General features: G+C 36.7%; 2 protein-coding genes across 2 annotated transcripts in view; one reads left to right on the forward strand and one right to left on the reverse strand.

The window, feature by feature from the left end:
* Positions 1-15,914, forward strand: part of LOC113527945 (alpha-2,8-sialyltransferase 8F) — a 39,398-nt gene extending 23,484 nt beyond the window's left edge. The window contains exons 8-13 of the mRNA XM_053239233.1: positions 6,075-6,191; positions 7,115-7,195; positions 9,233-9,377; positions 9,463-9,575; positions 11,201-11,293; positions 12,363-15,914. Coding sequence (XP_053095208.1) covers positions 6,075-6,191; positions 7,115-7,195; positions 9,233-9,377; positions 9,463-9,575; positions 11,201-11,293; positions 12,363-12,834 — 1,021 coding nt within the window. The 3' untranslated portion in view covers positions 12,835-15,914. The remainder of the gene's footprint in view (positions 1-6,074; positions 6,192-7,114; positions 7,196-9,232; positions 9,378-9,462; positions 9,576-11,200; positions 11,294-12,362) is intronic.
* Positions 15,915-15,919: 5 nt separating this feature from the next.
* On the reverse strand, positions 15,920-23,584 carry rpl19 (ribosomal protein L19). The gene is given in 7 exon segments (XM_026916930.3): positions 15,920-16,551; positions 16,553-16,640; positions 17,548-17,658; positions 20,224-20,344; positions 21,589-21,711; positions 21,838-21,944; positions 23,496-23,584. Coding segments are annotated over 7 exon segments (597 nt in total). The 5' UTR covers positions 23,501-23,584; the 3' UTR covers positions 15,920-16,509.
* Between the last annotated feature and the right edge of the window lie 72 nt (positions 23,585-23,656).

A 23,656-nucleotide genomic window follows, 5' to 3' on the forward strand; every position in this document is an offset into this window, starting at 1 on the left:
AGGCAGATTGTGGTATTTAAACACTTACAACATTTGGTAGACACACATCAGTTATCTCATTTATACATCTGAGTAGTTGAGGGCCTTATTCAAGGGCCCAACAGTGGCAGCACTGGGGTTTGATATTATGATCTTCTAATCAGTAGGCCAAGAGCTTAACCACTGAGCTGCCCCTGCTCATTTGGGGGCAGTTGTGGCCAAGTGGTTAGAGAGTCAGACTTGCAACCCAAAGGTTGTGGGTTCTGGCAGGGATTGTAGGGGGGGTGAATGACCAGTGCTCTCTTTCAGCCTCAATACCACGACTGAGGTGAAACCGTTGAGCAAGGCACCGAACCCCCAACTGCTCCCCAGGCGCCGCAGCAAAAAAGGCTGCCCACTGCTCCGGGTGTGTGTTCACTTGGATGGGTTAAATGCAGAGCACAAATTCCAAGTATGGGTCACCATACTTGGCCACACTTCACTTCACTTCACTTGAACTGATGATGCAAGCCAGGGTAGAGTCATAGATTCATACTGTTGATGCCAAATTCTGACCCTAACATCTACATGTCGCAGCAGGTGACATTTTCTCACACTTTTATCTCAAATTGTCCAGTTTCAGTGCCCACTGTAGCCTCAGATTCCTGCTCTTGGCTGATAGGACTGTTGTAGCCAATCCACTTTAAGGTTCAAAGTTCTGAAATGCTTTTCTGCCCATCGTGGTCGTAAAGAGAGTTAGCAAAGCCTTCCTGTCAGCTCAAACCATTTTGTATCTGCATTATTTTTTGTACTGAGCAGCTGCCACATGATTTTCTGCTTGGATTATTGCATAAATGTGCAGATGTACAGGTGTTCCTAATAAAGTGGCCAATGAGTGTATACAGTTATATGTTGAATCTATTATCAGATGTAAATCTCCACTATGTCTGTGTAAGTTGTGTATAGAAAAAAGCAATAGTATATCGATAATCACCTGCTGGCTGCACTGCTGTGTGGGAAATATATATTATTTGTATTTTCTCAAGTAATTGCAATGGCTAATTTCTGGCTTTTCAGAGACATACTTTTAAATAGGGTAATATATGCTCTGTCCAGGGTCCTAAATTCTGAATTTCATTTCAGTTGTGCTCACTTCCTGCAACACTCCCTGGGACTCTTACACGTGGGGAATCAGTTTTTATTTATTTAGGTTTTTCTATTTAAGAAATACTTAATTTGCTACGCCAGTCTTCATGGGTTGCTTATGTTATATAGCGTATCTGTATGTGCACACTACACCCAAAGTGCATACTCTCAGCCTGGGCCTTGCAAAAAAAATTACTGCCTTGGCCCTGCACACCACCTGTTGAGATGGCCCTGATGGTGGATCTCTGTATGCCATTTTAATATTTGACTTTGTGCCATTTTCAATGTGGCATGTGTCTGGTATATGTTTACAAATGTCCTTTTTTCTGAATCTGTTTTTTGTATAATTTTAGGCTTTATCCTTTTTTTTTAATTCATGGTATTACTAAAAAGTAAATGTGATGTTTAAAAAAAAAAGTAAAAATTCACATGATGTGAATCTGGATGTGAATTTTATTTATGCATGAAAGGGCTACATAGGCTGCTGTGTGTTCTTTGTGGGTGGAGTTCATTCATACCCAAACATGCCTACTTCCTCTTCAGCTATAACGATCAGGATAAATTGATTTAACTACTAAACTGGTTACCAAAAGTGAGTGGTCATGTTACTGAACTGAGAGATGGAACAGTACACTAAAATAGGGGTTTAGAATGCAGAAGGAACAAAAAGCTTAAGACCAAAATAGTAAGGTAGGCCAAGTCATGAAAGAGGAAGAATAAAGACACTGTCAGAGAATAAGAGAAGAATGAGAGAGAGGGACAAAAACAGGGAATAGATCAGGCTGTCAAGCTGAAAAAAGAGCATGCTTTAAAGTGAAGTTGTGCAGTGGAGAGTAGGACTGGAATGTACGTAAGACAGAAAGAGTGGGACAAAGGGAGGGAGGGAGGTGTGTGAGAGAGAGAGAGAGAGAGAGAGAGAGAGGCTACAGACATACATGACATGACAATTCAAACAAAAGAGAAAAAAAGGGTGGATTTTACACAAGGAAATTTATGAGCATACACATTAATTTATGAGTGAGCATACACACCTGTGTGTTGAGCTGCAGAGACTGACAGAGCGTACGTATCAGAAATGAAGATTTTTATCATAAGGCTGCTATCTGTCCTCTTTTTTGTCTCCTTCAGCAGCTTGCTCCTTTGGCAATACTTTACTCACAGGTGAGTGTCTGATCCTGCTTCTGTATTTGTTTATCCTTTTTTTTCACAGAATTGAGTAACTTCAAAGAGTCAGTGGAATTAACATCAACAATCGAACAATTCTGTCTTCTTGATATAAATATTAACTGATTTCATAATAATTAAAAATTAGTGCTAGTTTACTTGAAAATCCTGCTCAAGCTGCATTTGAAAGTTGAAAATAGTGTAGGTTTACTGTCTTTTCCATGATTTGAACAATTTGGACACTTCGTCTCTTGGTTAAATTTGAAGTTGTGTATGCAGTTGCTAAAGTTTTAAAGTTAGTAAACTTACTATATAGGACATTTATGTGAGGGTGAATTCTTATTCTCTTCATTAGAGTCTAGATGGTAAACAGTGGATAAATTACTATTGTACATGTATTATTACAGCGCGCGGGAATAGGTGGCAATAGTCCTTTGCGAATTTTACATTTTCTGAAGTGTAGATAATGCGTACAGGTTAAATTGTTAAAGTGTCTGCGCATATAAAGTAAGCAAAGTGCAAAGTGGTTGCTGGGTGCAGTAGGTAGTGCAATAGCTGAGAATAGGGATGAGTTGGCCGTTCAGGAAGGTGGAAGTAATTACTACTATTGGAGTTTAGCAGGAACTCTGCCATTCACATGCGCTAGAGACAGTGGAGTCCAGTTTTAGTGTCTGAGTCATGAAAGAGCACAAGACATGGTCAATGTTTCGCAAGAGATATAGAGCAAGTCAAAGGTAAAAAGGTGCCTTAAAATTACTAATAATGTGTGAAACTTAGCCACAATATCATGATTTACAGCTAGCAGATGTCTGCTTGAGATCTTCAAAGATAATGTCTTGCAATAAAATCAAAATAAAATAAGATAAATATCTGCATGATCCTGGTAATATATTAATTGTGTTCTTTTATTTTTGACTCATCACTTTGCTATAGTCAGCAAGACACATAAATTCCATATTTATACGCTTTGTAATGTCTTTGAAGGAAATGTCTTTTTTCCTTATCAGTGACTGTTTTATGGGTGGTGGTTGGTTTACGTGGTTATGATAGAGACTAAAAAAATGCTTCTGTATGTCGCTCTGGATAAGGGCATCTGATAAGTGCTGTAAATGTACATGTAATGTAAATGGTCAGAACCACTCAGTTGGAGAGAATCTGTTTTTTCTTTTAGTACTTTAGAACAGAGAATATTAGGAACTGTAGCTCTATAAATAGTTTAGTGTTTAACATGGCATATTAGTTTTCTTATTATTTTTATTTTACATTTTTTCTATGTTTTGTAATATCAGTTGTTCAGTAGTACATAGTAAATACTAAATACCAAAATACAAAATTGCTAGATAAAAATTGAATGTATTAGTAGTAGCAGTAGTACATAAAGTGTAATGTCAATGTCAGTAATGTCAATAATGCCAATAAAGTGCAATGTCAGTAACATCAGAGATTATCACATTTGAACAGCTACTTTAAACTTTTGGAGAATCTGTAAAATAAGGAAATAAAGTCAGGAGGAATTGGTACTGCATGGATGCACATCTTTATTAGCATTTTTCATTGCAATTTTAAACCAGTTGACCATCTCGGTCAGTTTTAATGTGTAAAATGTGTCAAGCAGAAGCCTACTTGTATTTTGAATGGTGATGACACTTTAATTTTATCAGTAAACAGGCCAAGACAGAGATTCTAGTTTCACCACATCACATTCAGTTCTGTTTCTTCTGTTCCACATTTTTCTGAGGCAGAATAACAAATGGTACGCAATACATGTACAAGGCAAGAGACGAACAATGACTGCTCACTTTTTAGTGGCCTTTGTTTTTCCCTTTTTCACATTTTCTCCATAAAATATTCAGAAATTTATTCAACAAAACATTTAAAGCGTTGAACCAAACCAAACAGCAACGAGATGATTCACAACCTCATAACAGCTATTTCACAGCAAAGAAAAAGCAAAGAAAAAATTAAAAAATGGAAAAATGGAAAAAGACAAGATTGTGTACTTATCAGACTTTATTTATCAGAGTTAAGTAGAACTGAGCACAGAAATTTAAAAAAATAAGCAGGGATTTGAGAGCATATGATGAAACAAGCTGCTAAGCAAACTGCTCTGTTTACATGTCATGTGCTATAATGTCACTCCCAAATGATAGTCAAATCATTTTTCTTTAATCACAGATTGTGTTCATTACAGTTATATGTTACAGTGTTATAGCTATTACATCTTACATTAAACATATATAACAACAGCTTTTATGGCCGCAACTACACTGCCCGGCCAAAAAAAGTCACATTTGGATTTAAATCAGCAAATACTTAAGAGCTGTTGATTGGATAATTACTATAGTGATTAATGTGTTTCAGCTGATAACAATTCTTTTAACCCTAACTGATGCAGTTAGTAGCTTCTCATTTCTTTAACAACCTTGTTGGAAGACGTATCCCATGCTCATGGAAAAGATGTTGCTGTGTTTCAGAAGGGTCAAATTAGTGGCCTGCATCAAGCAAAGAAAACAACTAAGGAGATTGCTGAAATAACTGGAATTGGGTTAAGAAGTGACCGATACATTATTAACTCCTGGAAGGATAGTGGTGAACCACCAACTTCATAGAAAAAATTTGGTTGGAAAAAGATCCTGACTGACCATGATCAGAGATCACTTAAATGCTTGGTGAAGTCAAATCGTAAAAAATAGACAGTAGAACTCACGGCTAAGTTTAATAGTGAAATTAAGAGCATTTCCACACTCACAACGTGATGAGAACTCACAGGATTGGTACTAAACAGTGGGTGGCCATTAAAAAACGACTCGTTAGTGAGACGAATCAGGAGAAAAGGCTTCAATTTGCTAAGGAGCATAAAGATTGGACTCTGGAGCAATGGAAAAAGGTCATGTGTTTTGATAGGTCCAGATTTACCCTATTCCTTAGTGATGGGTGTGTCAGGGTAAAAAGGGAAGCACATGAAGCGATGCATCTATCATGCATAGTGGCCACTGTACAAGCCTCTGGAGGCAGTGTTATGATCTGGGGTTGCTTCAGTTGGACAGGTCTAGGCTCAGCAATGTTATGGGGCAATAAAATGAAGTCAGCTGACTACCTAAATGTACTGAATGACCAGGTTATCACATCAATGGATTTTTTCTTCCCTGATGGCATGGGCATAAAATCAGGGCTCAGATTGTGAAAGAATGGTTCAGGAAGCATGAGGAATCATTTTCACACATGAATTGGCCACCACAGAGTCCTGACCTTAACCCCATTTGGGATGTGCTGTCTTTGGGATGTGCTGGAAAAGACTTTATGGAGTGGCTCGACTCTCCCATCGTCAGTACAAGATCTTGGCAAAAAATTCATGAATGGAAATAAATGTTGTGACCATGTATGAAGTTTTTGAAAGAGTGGCATAGCGAATGTGCACCATAATCCAAGCTAAAGGTGGTTCAATGACATATTAATGTGTGCAACTTTTTTTTCGGCCGGGCGGTGTGTAATACTCACACTGTCTATGTGTCTTTTATTTGCAGTTACGATCAATTTACCCTCTAAGTATGCCTGCCTTTAATGAAACACTCATTTAGACTCTCATTAGTATCTGAGAGCAAGCAGTTAATAAGTTCCACAAAGATTTATCTTTCCTTATTTAATGACCTTTCTATATCATTGTGTTTGGTTTGTGTCAATAATAGTGATTATATTGTAATGAAACAAAAGAAACTGAGGTGTTCTAAAACACAGAGACTATTGCGGGTGTGTTATATCTCATTACTGGAAAAGCTTCAAGTGATTTTCTCTGTGTCTCCTCACAGTGTTGCACCTCTCACAGTTCCACCTGATGTTAAACAAAATGCACCTGATGTTAAACAAAATGCACCTGATGTTAAACAAAATGCACCTGATGTTAAACAAAATCCTGCAAGCAGCAAGTGAGAATGCAACACAGTTCACAGACACAACATATAAACTGTTGTACAAAAAAACATGTTTAAATTACCTGATTTTAAATTCTCTACATTTTGAAAACTAAGGAATATTCATAAAGTGAATAGAGAAATGTTTACTAAATGTTTAATGAATTGAGAAATGTTAGAAATTACTTCATTTTATTGGCACAAGGAAGCCCATTTTCACCGGGTAGAAAAGAACATTTGCTTCTCTCAATTTTTTTTCTGCTGTATCTAACAGTTCTGTCTTATTATTTCAAAGTTTAGACATATTGTATAGACATAAAATCATAAAATCTTATCTCATCTTAATCTTATCTAGTGTACTAGTTGTTCAGCAGGACAACCTTTATCCCATCCTTTGTGTAAATAGACGGTATTGAAGAATAGAAGATGGGATCACAAACATTTCTTTAAAAAATTTTTTTAAAAATTCAACATAATAAATCATTTTTTTGTTATAGTCATTGATCATAATCTTAACAATCAGTCAAAACTTTGCTGTAATAAGTTTATTTTGAGATAATAAGTCAAGGGTTTTATATAATAAAAGGAAAAAATTATGCAACTTCTAATCAGGAGCCAATCTAGATTAAATCTAATACATTTGGTCAAAATCACTGTAATTAGGTACTTGTAGCACAGCAGTGATCCACACAAAGCCAGTGATCCACCCAAAGTTAAACAAAATGCTGCAAACAGCAAGTGAGAATGCCACACTGTTCACAGAAACATTGCACAAATTGATATTATACAGAAAGCTAAACTAAAAGTCATACAGAGCCAGTAGTCAGTATTTAGTGCTACTGTCACTTGTCACTGCTTCCTTATTGTATTTGGGCGTCTATGTGTGTGCGCGCACGTGTGTGTGTGTGTGTGTGTGTGTGTGTGTGGTTGTCTTCCAGGGAAAAAGCCATTATTGACAAACTACTAGCAAGTTACACTTACAAATGGAAAAAGCAGGACAAGAACATTAAATCCTTCAGGTAACAAACACACAGGTCACAACCCATGACAACACAACAAGGATAATAAAGAAAAAAAAAAACAAACGTGCTAATATCTGATAAACAGGGTTGGAAAAAAGTACTGAGAAATTACACGTGAGTGAAGTATGTGAACTACATATAATAAAACAATGTATAGAAAGACAAAGAACAATAAATGTAATTTAAAGTGTAATTACAACTTTAGTCGCAAGTTACTTACTTTGTTTGTAAATTAAACATATTTATTGCACATAGTAAAAAATATTTTTTGTATCTGTGGCTCTGAGCCCTAGGCAGTCTGTATCTTCTTCCTGAACACAGTAGTATAAATTCTTCGTTCAGGGGATGAATGATATCGCCCACAACGTTCCCTGTCTTCTGGTAGACTCTGGCTTCAAATATATCAGAAAGTGAGGATTGCTGCGCTCCAATCATCTTGTAGCTACCTTATCACTTTAAGCAGTTCCTGTTCCTGATTATCAGGATTATCAGATTATCGAACCAGGATATACATAAGACCAAATGTTAAAATTGACTTAATAAAAGATCTATAAAAATCAATTCTCTTCTCATGTTAAAAACATTTAATCTCCTTAAAAATATTGTCTCTGGTTGGAGTTTCTGTAAACTGCTTCAGTGTTTAAATCAAAGTTAAATTCATTATCAATAATTGTCCTGAGATATTTATAACTCTCTGCAAATTTAATGATGTGCCATTTACCATTTAGCCTCTGCTTATTAAAAAATCAATAATCCATATCACAATACTTAATCACAAAATAAATCACAAAATTCTTAATCAGAAAACTAAATCACAAAACACCAGCAGCTCCTGTAGTGCAGTAGCAGCATCCGCAACACATCTATTTTCTTTTTAAACAAATTATAATGGATCCAGCAGTTCCTCAAAAGAATTCATAACAAGTGAAGTTAATGCAACTGATCTAAAATCAAAATTAAAAGTTGCTTCTTTCAAATGTACTCAAATATTAAAAAAAAAAAAAAAAAAAAAGGAAATGTTTGTAACTGATGAAATTAGGTAATACCAGGTTTTCAAGGAAAAAATAACTAGTATTAATTTCTAAACTGTTATAAGCAAATATGCAATTTCGCCTGAGAACATCATTGAATCTCTGTAAGTTTGTTGGTCATATGCATGACTAACCCTACATAGTTTGCTAATGAATTAATCAGAAGTAAAATATCATGTAAATAACAAATGCTCACAATTAACTAGAATATGACTTGTTGTCTTGCCAATTAATGTTATCTACTGGATGCTAGTCTAAAGAGGCATTAGCAAAGAAAACAAGCTAACTTAATTAAATATAGCCTATTAACATGAGCAAATTAACAAAACTTACCTCCACAAGTTTTTTTTTTCTTTTTCTTTTTCAAATTAGATGGAGTTTGTGCCTTCTTGGGTGGCAAAGAAGACACCACATTTTACACTGGTCTTTGCTTACTAAAGTAAAGTGAAACATTTTTTATTGAGGTAGGGCCAGTGGCGCTCATCCTCAAGTTCAGCACTGCAGTCCAGTGGCTTAGCCATCTTCAAACACACAAGAATAGCCCATAATCTACATAGTGTAGCATGAGAAGGTCACTACAGACAAATACATGACAAATTGTCATGATTCTTAATCATTATTTTTCTACATTTGTGAACCGATTGGATGCTTTAAATCGAAATATAAATGAAAAGGATTGGAGCCCATTTGATTGATATATGGCAGTCACTGGCTGGACAAGAGAAGAAGAAGAAGAAGAAGAAGAAGAAGAAGAAGAAGAACAGACTGTCAAGAGTTTTTAACAAATACTTTGTTAAAGGTCTAAATAAAAATGCAAAGATTGGAAATATAATTAACTAAGAGTACAAATATTCAGTTTCTTCTTCAAGTTTAAATATGCCAAAATAATATTTAAGTAAAGTACCAAAGTATAATTACTCAAGTTTTTTTCCACCCCTGCTGATAAATGTGCATAAATGTAAGATTCAGTAAGATACAAGTACGATAAAAGTATTTTTTTCAGGTCATCGCTAGGCAGCAGTTGCAATGCCATTTCCAATGCAGTGGTTACACAGGTCAACTCACCTGTGGGAACAAATATTACTTATGATGCAGATCAAAAAAGGAAAATAGTGGTGACACCAGCCCTGTTCAGTCTATTTCCTAAGGTATGACATCTCAGAAATATGCAAATAAAATACAATATATGATTGATTGTACAATGTGTTAATATGTGTGTGTACATGTGTTTAGGAGAGCCCCTTTGAAAAAGCACCATGGGACTCGTGTGCTGTAATAGGCAACGGAGGCGTCTTAGCCAACAGCAGCTGTGGAAAACAAATCGACTCTGCTACGTTTGTCATCAGGTTTGATCATTTCATTCGGTGAATTAAGGGACACGTGTTTTAATGTTTTAATAAATGTTCACACTTATGTTGGGAGAAAACAAACAAAACTGCATTCTAGCACCAAAACGTTAAGCCTGGTGGATGGAGTATAATGTTTTAGGGCAGTGCTGGAGCAGCAGGGGTTATACAGTCAACAGTCAGTAAGAGAAGCAGAATGTAAGGAAAACTGACTGTGATATGAAACTCCATATCATAAAACTTATTTTAAAAAATTGTTAAATATAAAATGTATTGCAACATATTATACATAGAGTACTGTGCAAAAGTCTTCAAAAATAATGAAATTAAAAGTTTCTACATAAACAAAAATACTATAATACTACTTTTATTTTCTACAAAATAAAAACAGTAGTTTCAGGTACAATTTGTGCAGTTTTATAAGGACATTAGCTGGTAGGTTTTACTGAGCATGTTAGAGAATCTGCCACAGTACTTCTGGAGACTTTGTCACACTTGCTTCTTCTTTTGCAGCAAAACCCAGCAGCCTTCATTATGCTTTTTGTCTGAAAAGTGGTCGGTTACATAATATTTTGCTTTCTTTACTGACATGCAAATATTTTTCTGTAACATTTAATTTTTTTGTTGGAAACATTTGGAAATATAAAAAGTTTTTGTACTGATTCACTAATGCAGAGGTCAGGAAATAAACATTTATAACAAAATGTGTACAAAATGGTGCCTAAGACTTTTGCACAGCACTGTATATTTAGAAATAACACTAATACGGCAAAACACATGAGGAATAAAACACAATGGGGTGTGCTGTTATAGGAAAATAACAATGGGGAACTTACCCCAAAGTTGACTATTTTCCTATAACAGCATATCCCAAAGTGTTTTATTCCATTAATATCACAGCAATTTGATTATTATTACAATTTTCAAGTTATAAATCAACGACATGTTGTACTATTAACAGTTTATAGTTAAATTTAATGTTGTGGAACATCCACAAGACAGGTTAATTCCTGTTATCACTTATATTATAGCAGCTATAAACTGTCTTTCCTTCACCAGCCTCTCTTTTTTCCGTCTTGAAGTTAATAAGACAAAAAAAACACAGAGTATGTTACCAGGAAGCACAAAGTCCTATGTCCTGAAAACCCACATAAGAAAAACTACTGACTGTTACAAAGCGCTGACACTGGAGACTCCTTCCATAAATGTTAAATAAACGACTCCTTACAGAAAGCTTCACCATATCCATGATTATATATTTATTGTTAGCCTTACATTATGTGGAACATCTGTTACTATAGAAAGGATAATGTATTCGAACATGCACGTTAATATAAACCTGTGATTTGAATTACAGCCAGCACTGCTGTCAGAGCTGCTGTTGTAGAAAATTAATCAACACCTTCTGACCAATCAGAGTGGAAAAATCAACAGCATCCCCATGTGTATGTGAAGATCAAATTACAAGAGCCATTTATATAAAGATGTAATTACCCCGGGTACCTAGACAGCGAGAATCGGAAAAAGAAATCGACTAAATAATCTAAAACACACATTATGACAAACACTGCACATCAAATCTCTCCCACCGTCTCATTGTACTTCTTCTCCCTTTTGTTTCTCAGGTGTAATCTTCCTCCACTGAGCAGCGGACATGAGAGAAACGTGGGAAACAAAACACACCTTGTTACAGCCAACCCCAGCATCTTCTTTCAAAAGTGAGTCTGGGTTGGACATGCAGCTGTATGTGTGAGTGTGTTTATGGAAATTATGTAAGATAGGTAGATTCTTTATTTCATCTGTGGGGTTCAGCTTTCACATGGCATTCATACAGGAATGTAATTATTTAATTTGCACTTTTTATACTACTGGCATTAACAGTTAAACAGACATTTATATATCCATATATATATATATATATATATATATATATATATATATATATATATATATATATATATATATATATATATACACTTTTTTAAATCCCTTCATATATTTCATGTATATATTTTTCTTTATATTTAATATTTTTCTATATTTTCTTTTTTATGTCGGAACAGTTGTATAAAGCATTTCACTGCAAGTCGTACTGTGTATGGTTATGTATGTGACATAAAATTTGAATTTGAATTGAATTTGAATTTAAAACGATCTGATATTAAAAGTACGGATTATACTAAATACCTAAATTAACATGAATAGTGTCTCATAATCCCTGATAAACTGATAATCCATTGATGGAGCATTTTTATGTACAGCGATCTGATCACATCACTGGTCACATTTCCAGTATTACTGCTGTCAGACTTCCAGTAGCTCCAATCTGATGTGCTTTTATTCTTTCAAAGAAAATCCTTAAAAAAAACAAAAACAAGTCAGAGAGCAATTACAGAATGTATAAATGATTCTAGCTAGTAGTGGTGCTGGATGGACATTATTTTTAGGACTATTGAGCAACATTCAGAGTCATCATTCCATGGTAACAAAGTGTTCCCTTCCCTAAAGCACAGAGAGAAAAATTGTTTTTGTTTTTGTTATTGTTTTTGGTTTATAGTTGGTGGTAAAGAAAGTAGGTGTTACACTGAAGAGACTGGCTCTTATAGTCAGGCATGGCAAAGTTGATGACAGGTTGTAGATGTGTTAGGTGTTATACCATGCACAACGTATTTCATCGTCTTATCCTCTCATAACACAACACCCCCAAATCTCAAAGCTCATCGACAAGTACTTCACGACAATACCTTAGGCATTAAACTTCTTATTTCTCTCTCTGATTCTTTGCAGGTACCGATCGCTAAATGAGCGCCGACGGCCATTTGTGGAGGATATGCGGTTGTATGGGGACGCTCTACTCATGCTGCCTGCCTTCTCATTTGGGCAGAACACGGCTGTGTCCCTGCGTGTCCTCTACTCACTGGAGGACTTCAGCAAGCATGGCCCACGGGCGGTCTTCTTTAACCCAGCGTATCTGAAAAGTCTGGCAGGCTTTTGGCGTGGTCAGGGAATTCGCTCATTGCGCCTCAGCACTGGTATCATGATGGCCAGCCTGGCACTGGAGCTCTGCAACAACGTCCATCTGTACGGCTTCTGGCCCTTCGGAACACACCCGTACACCCACCAGCCACTCACCAACCACTATTATGATAACCAACCAGCAAACAAAAGAATGCATGCAATGCCAGCTGAGTTTGAAGCCTTGCTGAATCTCCATAACAAGGGTGTGATCCATCTGCACCTAGGGGAGTGCACAAATTAAACTATACTATATGGCCAAACGTTTGTGGACACCTGACCATCACATTCATATGTGCTTTTTGAACATCCTATTCCAAATGTAGTGTTATAATAACCACCACTCTTCTGGGAAGGCTTTCCAATAGATTTTGAAGCATGGCTTTGGGGATTTGTGCTCATTCAGCTACATGAGCATTACTGAGATCAGGCACTGATGTTGAGTGAGGAGGTCTGGAGTGCAGTCAATGTTCCAGGTCATCTCAAAGGTGTTCAGTGGGGTTGAGGTCAGGGCTCTGTGCAGGACACTCGAGTTCTTCCACTGCAGCATTGGCAAACCATGGCTTCATGGAGCTCACAGAGGCATTGGCATGCTGGAACATGTTTGAGCCTCTTAGTTCCAGTGAAAGGAAAATTGTAATGCTACAGCATACAAAGACATCCTATACAATTTTGTGCTTCCAACTTTGTGGCAATAGTTTGAAGAAGGCCCACATATGGGTGTGATGGTCAGGTGTCCACAACCTTTTGGCCATATAGTATATGTGGAGTGCCCACTGTTAAACTGTGCCATGATAAACTCATGTAATTTATCACTCAGGTTATAGGGGTGTAACACAGTTAGTACCGTTAACAGTTAGTTCTGGTCTAAAAATTTGATTGTATCGGTTTCATTCACAAATTATTAAAACTTTATTTTATTATTTACTTATTTATTCTGGTACCTGGCTAGCTAGTTTGTAGAGCATGGGATACTTCCTCTTAGGACTGTGGGTTTGAGACCCACACTGAGTGCCAAACCCAGCCGCCTTTTCCTCTGTGCAAACATTTTGGGCTAGTTTCAAGTCTTTTACTACATTTCTTGAATTCTAGTTAGGGTGGGAATTTTGCTGAAACCTGGTAACTCTCCCTATGAGCTTCCGCGACAGCTGTTCTTTAGAACTGCTTTGTTTGTTTGTTTTATTTGATCCTGATGCACACACCAAGTCTGAAGCTGGCAAGCTTTCTTTAAAAAAAAGCAAAAAAACAGTACTCTATCTACAGTGAAGATCTGTATTCATGTTCTTTTATGACGCATTATCTGTTCTATCTGAATAATGTATTTGCATTCAGGTACATCCCTGTCAGGTTAACTACCACACATTTTAAAAACATCCACCCTAATAGGATTAACCTAATAATCATTGGTGCAATTTGCAAGAATAGAACATTTAATTAGTTAACAAAAGCTGAAACAGGTACTTCTTAGTATAAAGACGTTTCTCTGAAGCATTGAGACAATCATAGTTCAATAGAGCCAATACTACTTTTATCTACTGTTTACTGAAGTTCACACTGTGGAAGAATGTAAAACCCCTTGCGGTTGAAAACTACTGAGCATGTCCAGTTAGTAGAAAGCAGAGGTGGTAATTATGTGATTATCCAGCTGCTGGTCAAAGGTTACCTCCTACAGTCTTAGAAAAGGGTTCTTTAATAGTTTCAATAATTTGTTTAGAATTCTTTCTGATAGGGAAACACTCTGTTGTAGGGTTTTACATAGAACCTTTAAGGGTTCCTCCAGAGAGATCACCAAAATACTCTAAAGGGTTAGATTTTAACAGTTTTTCTAAGAGTGCTGGCTCTGTAATTATTTAAGAGAGGTGCACTGCTCTGCTCTACGCAGACACTCAGCCTGAATTCTTCTTATAGATGACAACACAGTGCTGTAACTGTAGCAGGACATAATGAAGTATAATTTAATGAATAATTAAATCTTTTTGATGGTTCTTTTTTTCTGCAATGCCAGTTAGCTCAATATGCTTAAATTCAAATATTAGTGATTTCTCAGACTGAAGATGGCCTATGCATGCATTATGATATGGAAAGGGGCAGTACCTTTAAGAGTGAATATGTGTTACTGAATGTAATGATAACTGTGAAATTGCCTCTTTTGCACTTCTTATGACACTGGGTATGGGGCTCTGCATTTGTTACGAATGCAGTTTTGTATATTTTTCCCTTTAGGTTAAAAAAAAAAAAGTTTTAAAAAAAAAAAGAGTGATGTGGTTGGATTTTGTTTTCATTTAAATGAATGAAGCTTAAACTCACCTTTAACCTTAATGTACATTTTTCATACAAATTGTGTCAATTGTTTCTATGTTGCCTTAAACGTCTTCACTCCCACTACTCTGTAAACTGAGCCATTTATTATATTTCTACAGATCTGCGAAGCGATGAATCCAATCTCAGGTAAAAGACATTCACCTGTTGTCCTAATATCCAGATCCAACATTCTCTTACCTACAGCTTATAAATGTAAGAACAGCACCATATTTACTAGCAAAAAAAACCTTCACATCTGTACTAGAACTGTTTTTTAATTTGTAAAGTTGAATCCTGTCTCAGAAAAATATCTTTGTTTTAAAGTAAATATATGTGAATAAAGTAAGCAAATTGCTTGCAACTGCTCATCTATGTTTTTAGATAATTGCTTACAAATGGTCTTTTGAGTGCATGCATCAGTTGCATGAATGAAGAGGAGAGGCGGCAAAGGTGGACTGTGAGTGGTAGGATTGCTGACGGCTGCCTCAGTGGTAGTTCCCTTGCCCTTCAAATTTGGTTAGAATGATGTCAAGATATCCATGATATTAAATTGCTTATAATATTAAAGGAACTTTTGAAACCGCAAATGGTGTTGCCATGGCGATGCAGTCAACCACCACACAAACAGGAAGCGTGCCCTAATTCCACTGCACATTGTTTACATGTATGTTTTTTTCCATAAATAGAGTAGGTTATAATTGTCAATGTAGGTGCGGCATCATTCAGCGGAATTGGAATGAAATCTTTTAAATGCGATTTTCTCTTTTAAGCATAACCAAACTTTCTTCTGGTTGTGATACATGCAAAAGAGAATCATATTTCAGTTCAGGCCTGTAGTTTTCAGACCTTTACATAGTAAAAATTATTGATCATGTGAAGGAGTTTTCTAGGCTGCCACACATATTTTACAGTACTTATGTGATATTGATGTGGAAAAATAATTAAAATATTAGAATATTATGGAAGTGATCTATTGTCTTCAAAACCCTAAAAACCAAAGACCAAAATGAAAACAGTTTCCAAATAGGTTTATTTTAACCATTTTATTTTGTATAACAGAGCAAAAACAAACTTTTCAGGATTATAAATGTGGCGAGTAAAATATTTGGTGAGAGACAAACACCTCTCACTGATCTCTTTACTGTGGCATTAAAAAGGAAAGCCTCTGTTATTGTGGTAGACTCTTCTCATCTAGGACTGTTTGCATGTTTTTGTTTCTTATGTTCTGTAAAGCTGCTTTGAGACAATGTTCATTGTTAAAAGCGCTATACAAATAAAATTGAATTGAATTGAATTGAATCCCCTGTATAGTTCTTTCCAGTTACTTCCCTCTGGTATACGGTATAAAGTGCCTTCAGTGAAAAGGGCCAAGTATAAGAAGACCTTTATCCCAACTGCGATTGGTATTTTAAAATGGATCTTAAAATGAATTTTTTATGTATTATTATAGTTGTGAAGTGATGTATGTAATGTAAAGTGTTGTTGTGATGATTATTTGTATTGTTTGTGTGTTGAGCCTTTTGTCTAAAGACAATTTTCTACCCTATTTGGGACAGACAATAAAGCTTTTGAATTGAATTGAATTGAATACATGTAGAAGGAAATTGAAAGGAGAAACTTATTTTTTGGTTTTGGTCTCGTCTTCTTTGGATAGGTTCTTGGACGATCTCTTCCTTCTTGGCCTGAAGTCTTTCTTCTCGACGTTTACGGGCCTCTCTCGTCTTAGAGCGACGAGCTTCTGCTTGGTGACTACAGAAAGAAGGAATGAAAGAAGCTATAAAATGATACTATCAGACATGCTGTACTATTTTAGAAAAGATAGAATCAGGCTTTAGGGTGGATCTCTGAGCCGTCTTGTACTATTATAATGTCTGTTTTATGTTTGTTAAATGGTCTCCTAGTAACACTATTAACGTGTCTTGCCAGTAGCTGTATTAGCAGCAGGGGTGGACTGAGGACAAAAAATAGCCACAGAATTTGCTTTAGAGTGGCCACTTTATATTTGTTTAAAAGTGCATCAACTAGTATTACAACATAAAAAAATAAATACAATAAAGTAGTTTTATAATAAAATAAATTAAAATTAATTACACAACACTACTGCACCCATCTAACTTCTGAGTGGTAACACTGAAGCGAGAACCTTCCTGAACCTCCTGATGGCCAGTCCACCCCGTGTTTTAGCTTGAGACAGGCTTTAATGTTTGGGAACTGTCCATACTGCTTGTGTGCCTTACACTTTTACATATACGTGTAGTCTTATACAGAATAACTTAAAGAAAGTGCAAACAGCTGAAGGGGCAACAGTGTAAAGTAGCTGGAAGATGTATAGACAACAATAAATTCAAAGACAGGTATTACTACTGCTCCCTTTGTATGCAAATTCAGGAACAATACGTTGAGCAGGAATAACGGGTGTTTGAGTAGCATTAATGAGCTCACCTTACACTGAATACCCGTGATTAGAGATAATACGGCAATAACTGATAACAGGGACAGTGCAAACAAAGACTGAGGTGATCTTCGCGTGCACAGTCTGTCAATAACGTGTCTCTCAGCTGCTCGTCATGTTCAAACTTCCCCTGACTACAGGCCTGGACACTAAATAAATATATTGCTGCTTGCACCACAGGAAGTGCTTGTCAGTCACACTTACGCCAGGAGTTTCTTGCGAGCCAGGTCCGCTTTGAGCTTGTGAATATGTTCCATCAAGATCCGCTTGTTCTTGAACACATTTCCCTTTACCTTCAGATACAGGATGTGGTACCTGAGAGAGGAGACAGGCAGTTATATGTATTGAAGTGTCTCCATAATATACTTTCAATGGGAGCAAAGGAGGTTAGAAAACTAAAATCAGGGTGTTACTTGGAGATAAATTACACAAGGAATATTATCCTTAAGCAAAGAACACAAGAAAGAGTGTGCTATCGCCTTCGACTGCGACCAAACCACAGTCATGACATTATCTATTAGAAAACACTCCCTCTTGTGTTCTGTTGCTTTTATACACTGCCACAAAAAATTTACCCTTTTTTGATTATTTCTATTTTTGCAAAATTTTCACACCTGTTTCAAATTTTCAATCAAAATTTAATATAAGACTATCTGAGTTAACACAAATTACAGTTTTAAATGATCATTTCACTTATTTTCATTTTATTTATTTCATTTATTTTAACAAGCAACACACTATGTAGTGATCAAAAGAAATTCTGGAAGAGATGAGTTATTCTAGTTATTAAAATATATCAATAAGTCTCTGGGATTTAACGGTGAGTACAGTTATCTCCAAATGGAGAAAACATGGAACAGTGGTGTCCCAAGATGTGGCTGGCCAATCAAAATTCCTCCAAGAGCTCAACGACAACTCATCCCTGAATCACAAAAAACCTCAGATGAACAACTAAGGAATTGCAGGCCTCGCTCACCTCAGATAAGGTCAGCGTTCATGATTCCACCATTAGAAAAAGCAAAAATGGTATCCATGGAAGAGATGCAAGGCGAAAAAACACTGATAACCAAGAGGAACATATGGGCTTGTCTCGTATTTGCCAAAAAACACCTTGATGACCCCCAAGCCTTTTGAGGTAAATATTCTCTGGACTGATGAGACAAAAGTGGAACTTTTTGGAAGACCTGGGTCCTGTTAGATCAGGTGTAAAGCTAAGACAGCATTCCATAATAAGAACATCATACCAACACTCATACACTAATTGATCTGTCAGTTTACACTCAAGCACAATTGGGTTATGCAGCAAGAAAACAGTCCTAAGTACAAGAGAAAGTCCACCTCTGAATGGCTCAAAAGAAACAAAATGAAGGTTTTGGAGTGGCCTAGTCAAAGATCTGACTTGAGCCCCATTGAGATGCTGTGGCAGGAATTTAAATGGGCAGTTCAAGCTCAAAAGCTGTCCAATGTGGCTGAATTAAAGCAATTCTGTGAAGAAGAGTGGGCCTGAAATTCCTCCACAGCAATGTGAAAGCCTGAGCTCCAGTCATCAGAAGCATGTGATCGCAGTTGCTGCTGTTACGTTGGCAGTTAATGTTTAAGTTTAGGGGGTAATTACATTTTCACATGGGTGATATAGTTGTTACATGATCTTTTTCCTTCAATAAATGAAATGACCTTTTAAAAACTGTGGTTTGTGTTTCCTTATGTTCTGCTTGTCTTACGTTACACTTCAAATAAGGATCTGAAATCATTTAGTGTGATAAATGTGCAAAAATAAAGGAAATGGGGAAGGGGCAAATACTTTTTTCATGACACTGTACAACAATTTACAGTGTAAGGAAGAAAGTCAAGCAAAGAAATTACAAAACTTGTTTCAACTATCTATTTTTAATATCTGCCAATTTTTCCACCACAAAAACTTCCAATACAAGTGGCTTGCTAAAAAACAAAATAACTATTGTTATTATAGAATTGTGAAAAAATATATTCTGCCAAGTCTGTAGACTAGCAACTAGTCTGTAAGCTTCATTATCCTGCTCCTCAGCACGACAGCTAAGACAGTCTGTCTTCACACTCGGCGTTCAGAGTCAAACTCCCTCAGAGTAAATTTTCTCCAACACATCGAATCATCGGCAAACAAACTACTCTTGCGTTTTCTCTGCCATCTAGAGGCAAGAATAATTATATATATGATCTGTTACCACATAAAATGCTAAATGATAGTTTGCCATAGCTTGTCCATCTCTGACCTAGACATTCTCACAAATAACATGAACTGTAGGTTTTAACATTACTCAGTATAATTATGTCATAATAACAATAATAATAATAATAACAATAATAATAATAATAATAATAATAATGCCATACACTTCTTCCGAATGTGACCAAAGTAGGCTACAAGATGTTATCTTTTCGAATACATCTATTTTCTTTCATAGGCTTTATTTAATTATTTATTTGTTTGTTTGTTTGTTTCTTTGCTAGAAGTATGGTTAAAGATTTGGATATATTAGGAACAGCTTTAAGTAATGTGCTGACAGTAGATTTAAATTTTATTTAGCTCTTTCACATGAAATATGACTTGAAAAGATCTTAACGCATCCATCCCACGGTTTGCACTTCTTCATTCCAGTAAAATGTTACGGTCACTCCAGACCCAGACTGCTAGATTCACAGTTTACACTAATGCAAACATACGTTCATTTCTGAATAAATAACAGCATTACATCAGCTAGATTTTAACTTAACTACAATGAACTCTAAAATGTTTTCTACCAGGTTGTGTTTTAATTCTTGGTTCTATGAATCGATATTTTAAAAGTAAATCCCTAACGAATTTGTACGTAATGTAGAGACAAAGTTAGAAATAAGACTCACATGTGTCGGTCGATCTTCTTGCCCTCTCTGTAGCGTGTGAGCAGCCTGCGCAGAATCCGCATCCGTCTCATCCAGCACAGCTTCTCTGGCATGCGAGCGTTTGCTGTGCCCTTCCTCTTACCTGTTCATTCCACATCAACTCAGTCTTATAAACATGCATTTTCAGACACAGTGACTCAATACAGAGACTGTATTAAAATCACAACAGCAACCATAATATGCACTGACAGTAAAATTCCCCCGACTGCTGGAATACACCTGTTTTTTTCTGGACTGTAAGGCCATTTGTATCTGAGGTAGTTAAATATATCTACATCAGACCCATATGGTCACCCTGTGATCTGCTTTCGGGTTCCAACAGTACAGGTGCTAAAATATGTCACCTGAACCTGCGATTAATGGCCACTAGATGAAGCACTGTGCTCTGTGATGACACTGATGAGAAAGCTAGACTACTATAAATATTACAGAATTGTTGCTTCTTATGACCCAGACGAGAGGGTAACGCTTTGTATTGGATATGAAGTGTATGTAAAATATTGCCAGCACTTTTCCATTTTGTTGAGGATTATCAATATGGAGTAAATACACTCACCGTCCACTTTATTAGGAACACCTGTACATTCATGATGTCGAAGACCACATCAGGTTCCACTCCTGTCAGCCAAGAACAGGAATCTGAGGCTATCATGGGCACTGACTCACCCAAACTGGACAGCTGAAGATTAGAAAAAAATCACCTGTTTTTTCCCAGTGTTCTACTGTCCAGTTTTGGTCAATCTGTGCCCATGATAGCCTCAGATTCTTGTTCTTGGCTGACAGGTGTGGAACCTGATGTGGTCCTGCTCTTGTACCTCAAGGTTTGATGTGTTGTGCATTCTGAGACGCTTTTCTGCTCACCACGAATGTAAAGAGTGCTAGTTACTATATCCTTCCTGTCGGCTCAGACCAGTCTGGTCATTGTCCTCAGATCTCTCTCATCAACAAGGTGTTTCAACCTCTGTTTTTTGTTTTTTTTGTACCATTCCGTGTAAACTCTAGAGATTGTTGTGTGTGAAATTCCCAGGAAATTAGCAGTTTCTGAAATACCAGCCCATCTGGTACCAACATCCATGCCATGGTTAAAGTCACAGAGTTCACAATTTTTCTTCATTCTGATGTTTGATGTGAACATTAACTGAAGCTCTTGACCTGTATCTGCATGATTTTATGCATTGTGCTGCTGCCACATGATTGGCTGATTAGATAATTGCATGAATGTGCAGCTGCACAGGTGTTTCTAATGAAGTGAACAGTGAGTGTATATCTACAAAAAAAGATAAAGGTTTTGTTAATCTATAAGTAACTAACAACATCTTGGCTTACCAATGCCTGTGTGGCGGCCCTTCCTTCGAGCCAGTGTGTTCTTGCGGCAGCGGGCATGGGAGTGAACTGTTACAGGCTTTTTAATGATCAGACCATCCTTCACCAGCTTACGAATCTGCTGCCCTGAAAGAAGAGACATGCAGACTGGAGGTTAAGATGTAACAACTTGCAGCAACTGGCTGCAGTGATATCAATCCACTGATAGAGTATTTGGATTTAGAAGACTTTAGAAAGACCTGACTTGCTTACTGGAGTTTGCATTGGCAATTTCATTGGTCTCATTTGGGTCCAACCACACTTTCTTTTTGCCACAGTGCAAGACATTGGATGCCAACCTCTTCTGGAGCCTGAGCATACTGCAGAAAGAAAGGTGGGAACCAGAATAAGTGTTTAATTTAAAAACAATAAGGCTTTCTTCAAAATTATATGTTAGCACCATTTTTTTTTTCATGCAGTAGGACACATTGATACCTGCAGCACCAAGAGGCAGATGGTTGCTGATCTGCACAGTTAAGATTCACAATTCAGTGAAAAATATACATGAGCACTTTAAAATACCTCCAAGCTCAATCAGAGCCTTAATATAAAGTTTAAAAATCTGGAACACTTGAAAAATTTCCAGGAGCTGGACCCATGAGTATGGTGGTGGATGACTGAGTGGTCCAGGGGTCCTTGTGAAAATTGGTGACCTCAAAAATTCAGCTAAGTGCCACAATATTTTAACCCAAAACGTGGTTGCCTCTGCCTGAGGATTAAGACTTGGCGGTATAGTAATATACAAGATAATAACCCAAACATATACAGTCCCCAGTTCACTCCTGAGTTCAGTTTACTGTCTGTACAGAGTTTCACATATTCTCTGGGTTTCCTCCAGGTTCTCTGTTTTTCTCCCACCTCCCAAAAAATGCCAGTAGGTGAATCAGTGACTAATTTGCCCTTAGGTGTGAATGTGTGTGCACGATATGCTGCGATGAACTGGCGTCCCATCCAGGATGTGTTCCCGCCTTGTGCCCAGGACAAACTCTGGATCCAGCTCAACCCTCGACCCTCAACCCTGACCAGGATTAAGCGCCTACTGAAGATGAATGAATGAATATATACAAGTAAACAGAAATGGGGATAAAAAAATCAATGTTTATCCAGGTCTCTGGATTTAAACCCTATTAAAAAAAACCTGTAGTCTGAACTGATCATGATCTAAGAATATAAAGGAGTCTGAAATGTTTTGTACAGAGGAGTGGGTCCGAGATCCTTTACAAGGGTCTCTAACTGTGTTAGACATTATTTTCTTCAAGAAATGCTTCTTAAATTAATTTTGAAGCCACTACATATTTGAAAAAAAAAATATTATATAGCATCCCTGTGTGTTTAAGCTCAAAATCTCATTTATTGTATGTGTCATTTATTTGTGCCCATTTGAAATGATGCCAATAACTTCAGCTGACTATCACATTGTTTTGTTGTTGTTGTTGTTTTTGTTGTTTTCTTGTACAGTGAGCTTATATGCCTCTGAACTGGGTTTCCTACCTCAAGGCCTGAGCTCAGTTCTACAGTTTTGTTGTATTTTTTACCAAAACAACATTAAAGATGATTTATATAACCCATAAAAGATTCGAGGATTTACTAAAGCACGAGTATACAATTCAAAGAGAAATTTCATGTGACAACTTGATGCTATAATGATTGATATTTTATTAAAAATAAATGCTACTCCTCTGACGCAGTGTAGCAACTGACTTCCTAACAAAATGGCGATACTGTAGCTGCTACACTGCAAGGACAGCAAAAGTGTCGTATACGATACATTTGAGAGGCCAGACCTAATATATCTGAGTACTCAGACTCTATAATACACACTGCTTTCTGTGATTTAACGTCAAACAAATCTTACAAAACATTATTCTCACCTCATGGCTGCAGGATAAGCGCAAAACTGTAAACAACAACAGTTTCCGTGAGAAACTTGGGTTGTACCATTACGAGAGGTACAGTAGGCTAGGGTTAAAAACAAAATGCTTTCAGAACTTTTATTAACATGTCTACTTGTAATAAAAAAAACTGTCACAAT

The sequence above is a fragment of the Pangasianodon hypophthalmus genome, chromosome 13 (assembly GCF_027358585.1).
Source record: "Pangasianodon hypophthalmus isolate fPanHyp1 chromosome 13, fPanHyp1.pri, whole genome shotgun sequence".
Taxonomy (NCBI): Eukaryota; Metazoa; Chordata; class Actinopteri; order Siluriformes; family Pangasiidae; genus Pangasianodon; species Pangasianodon hypophthalmus.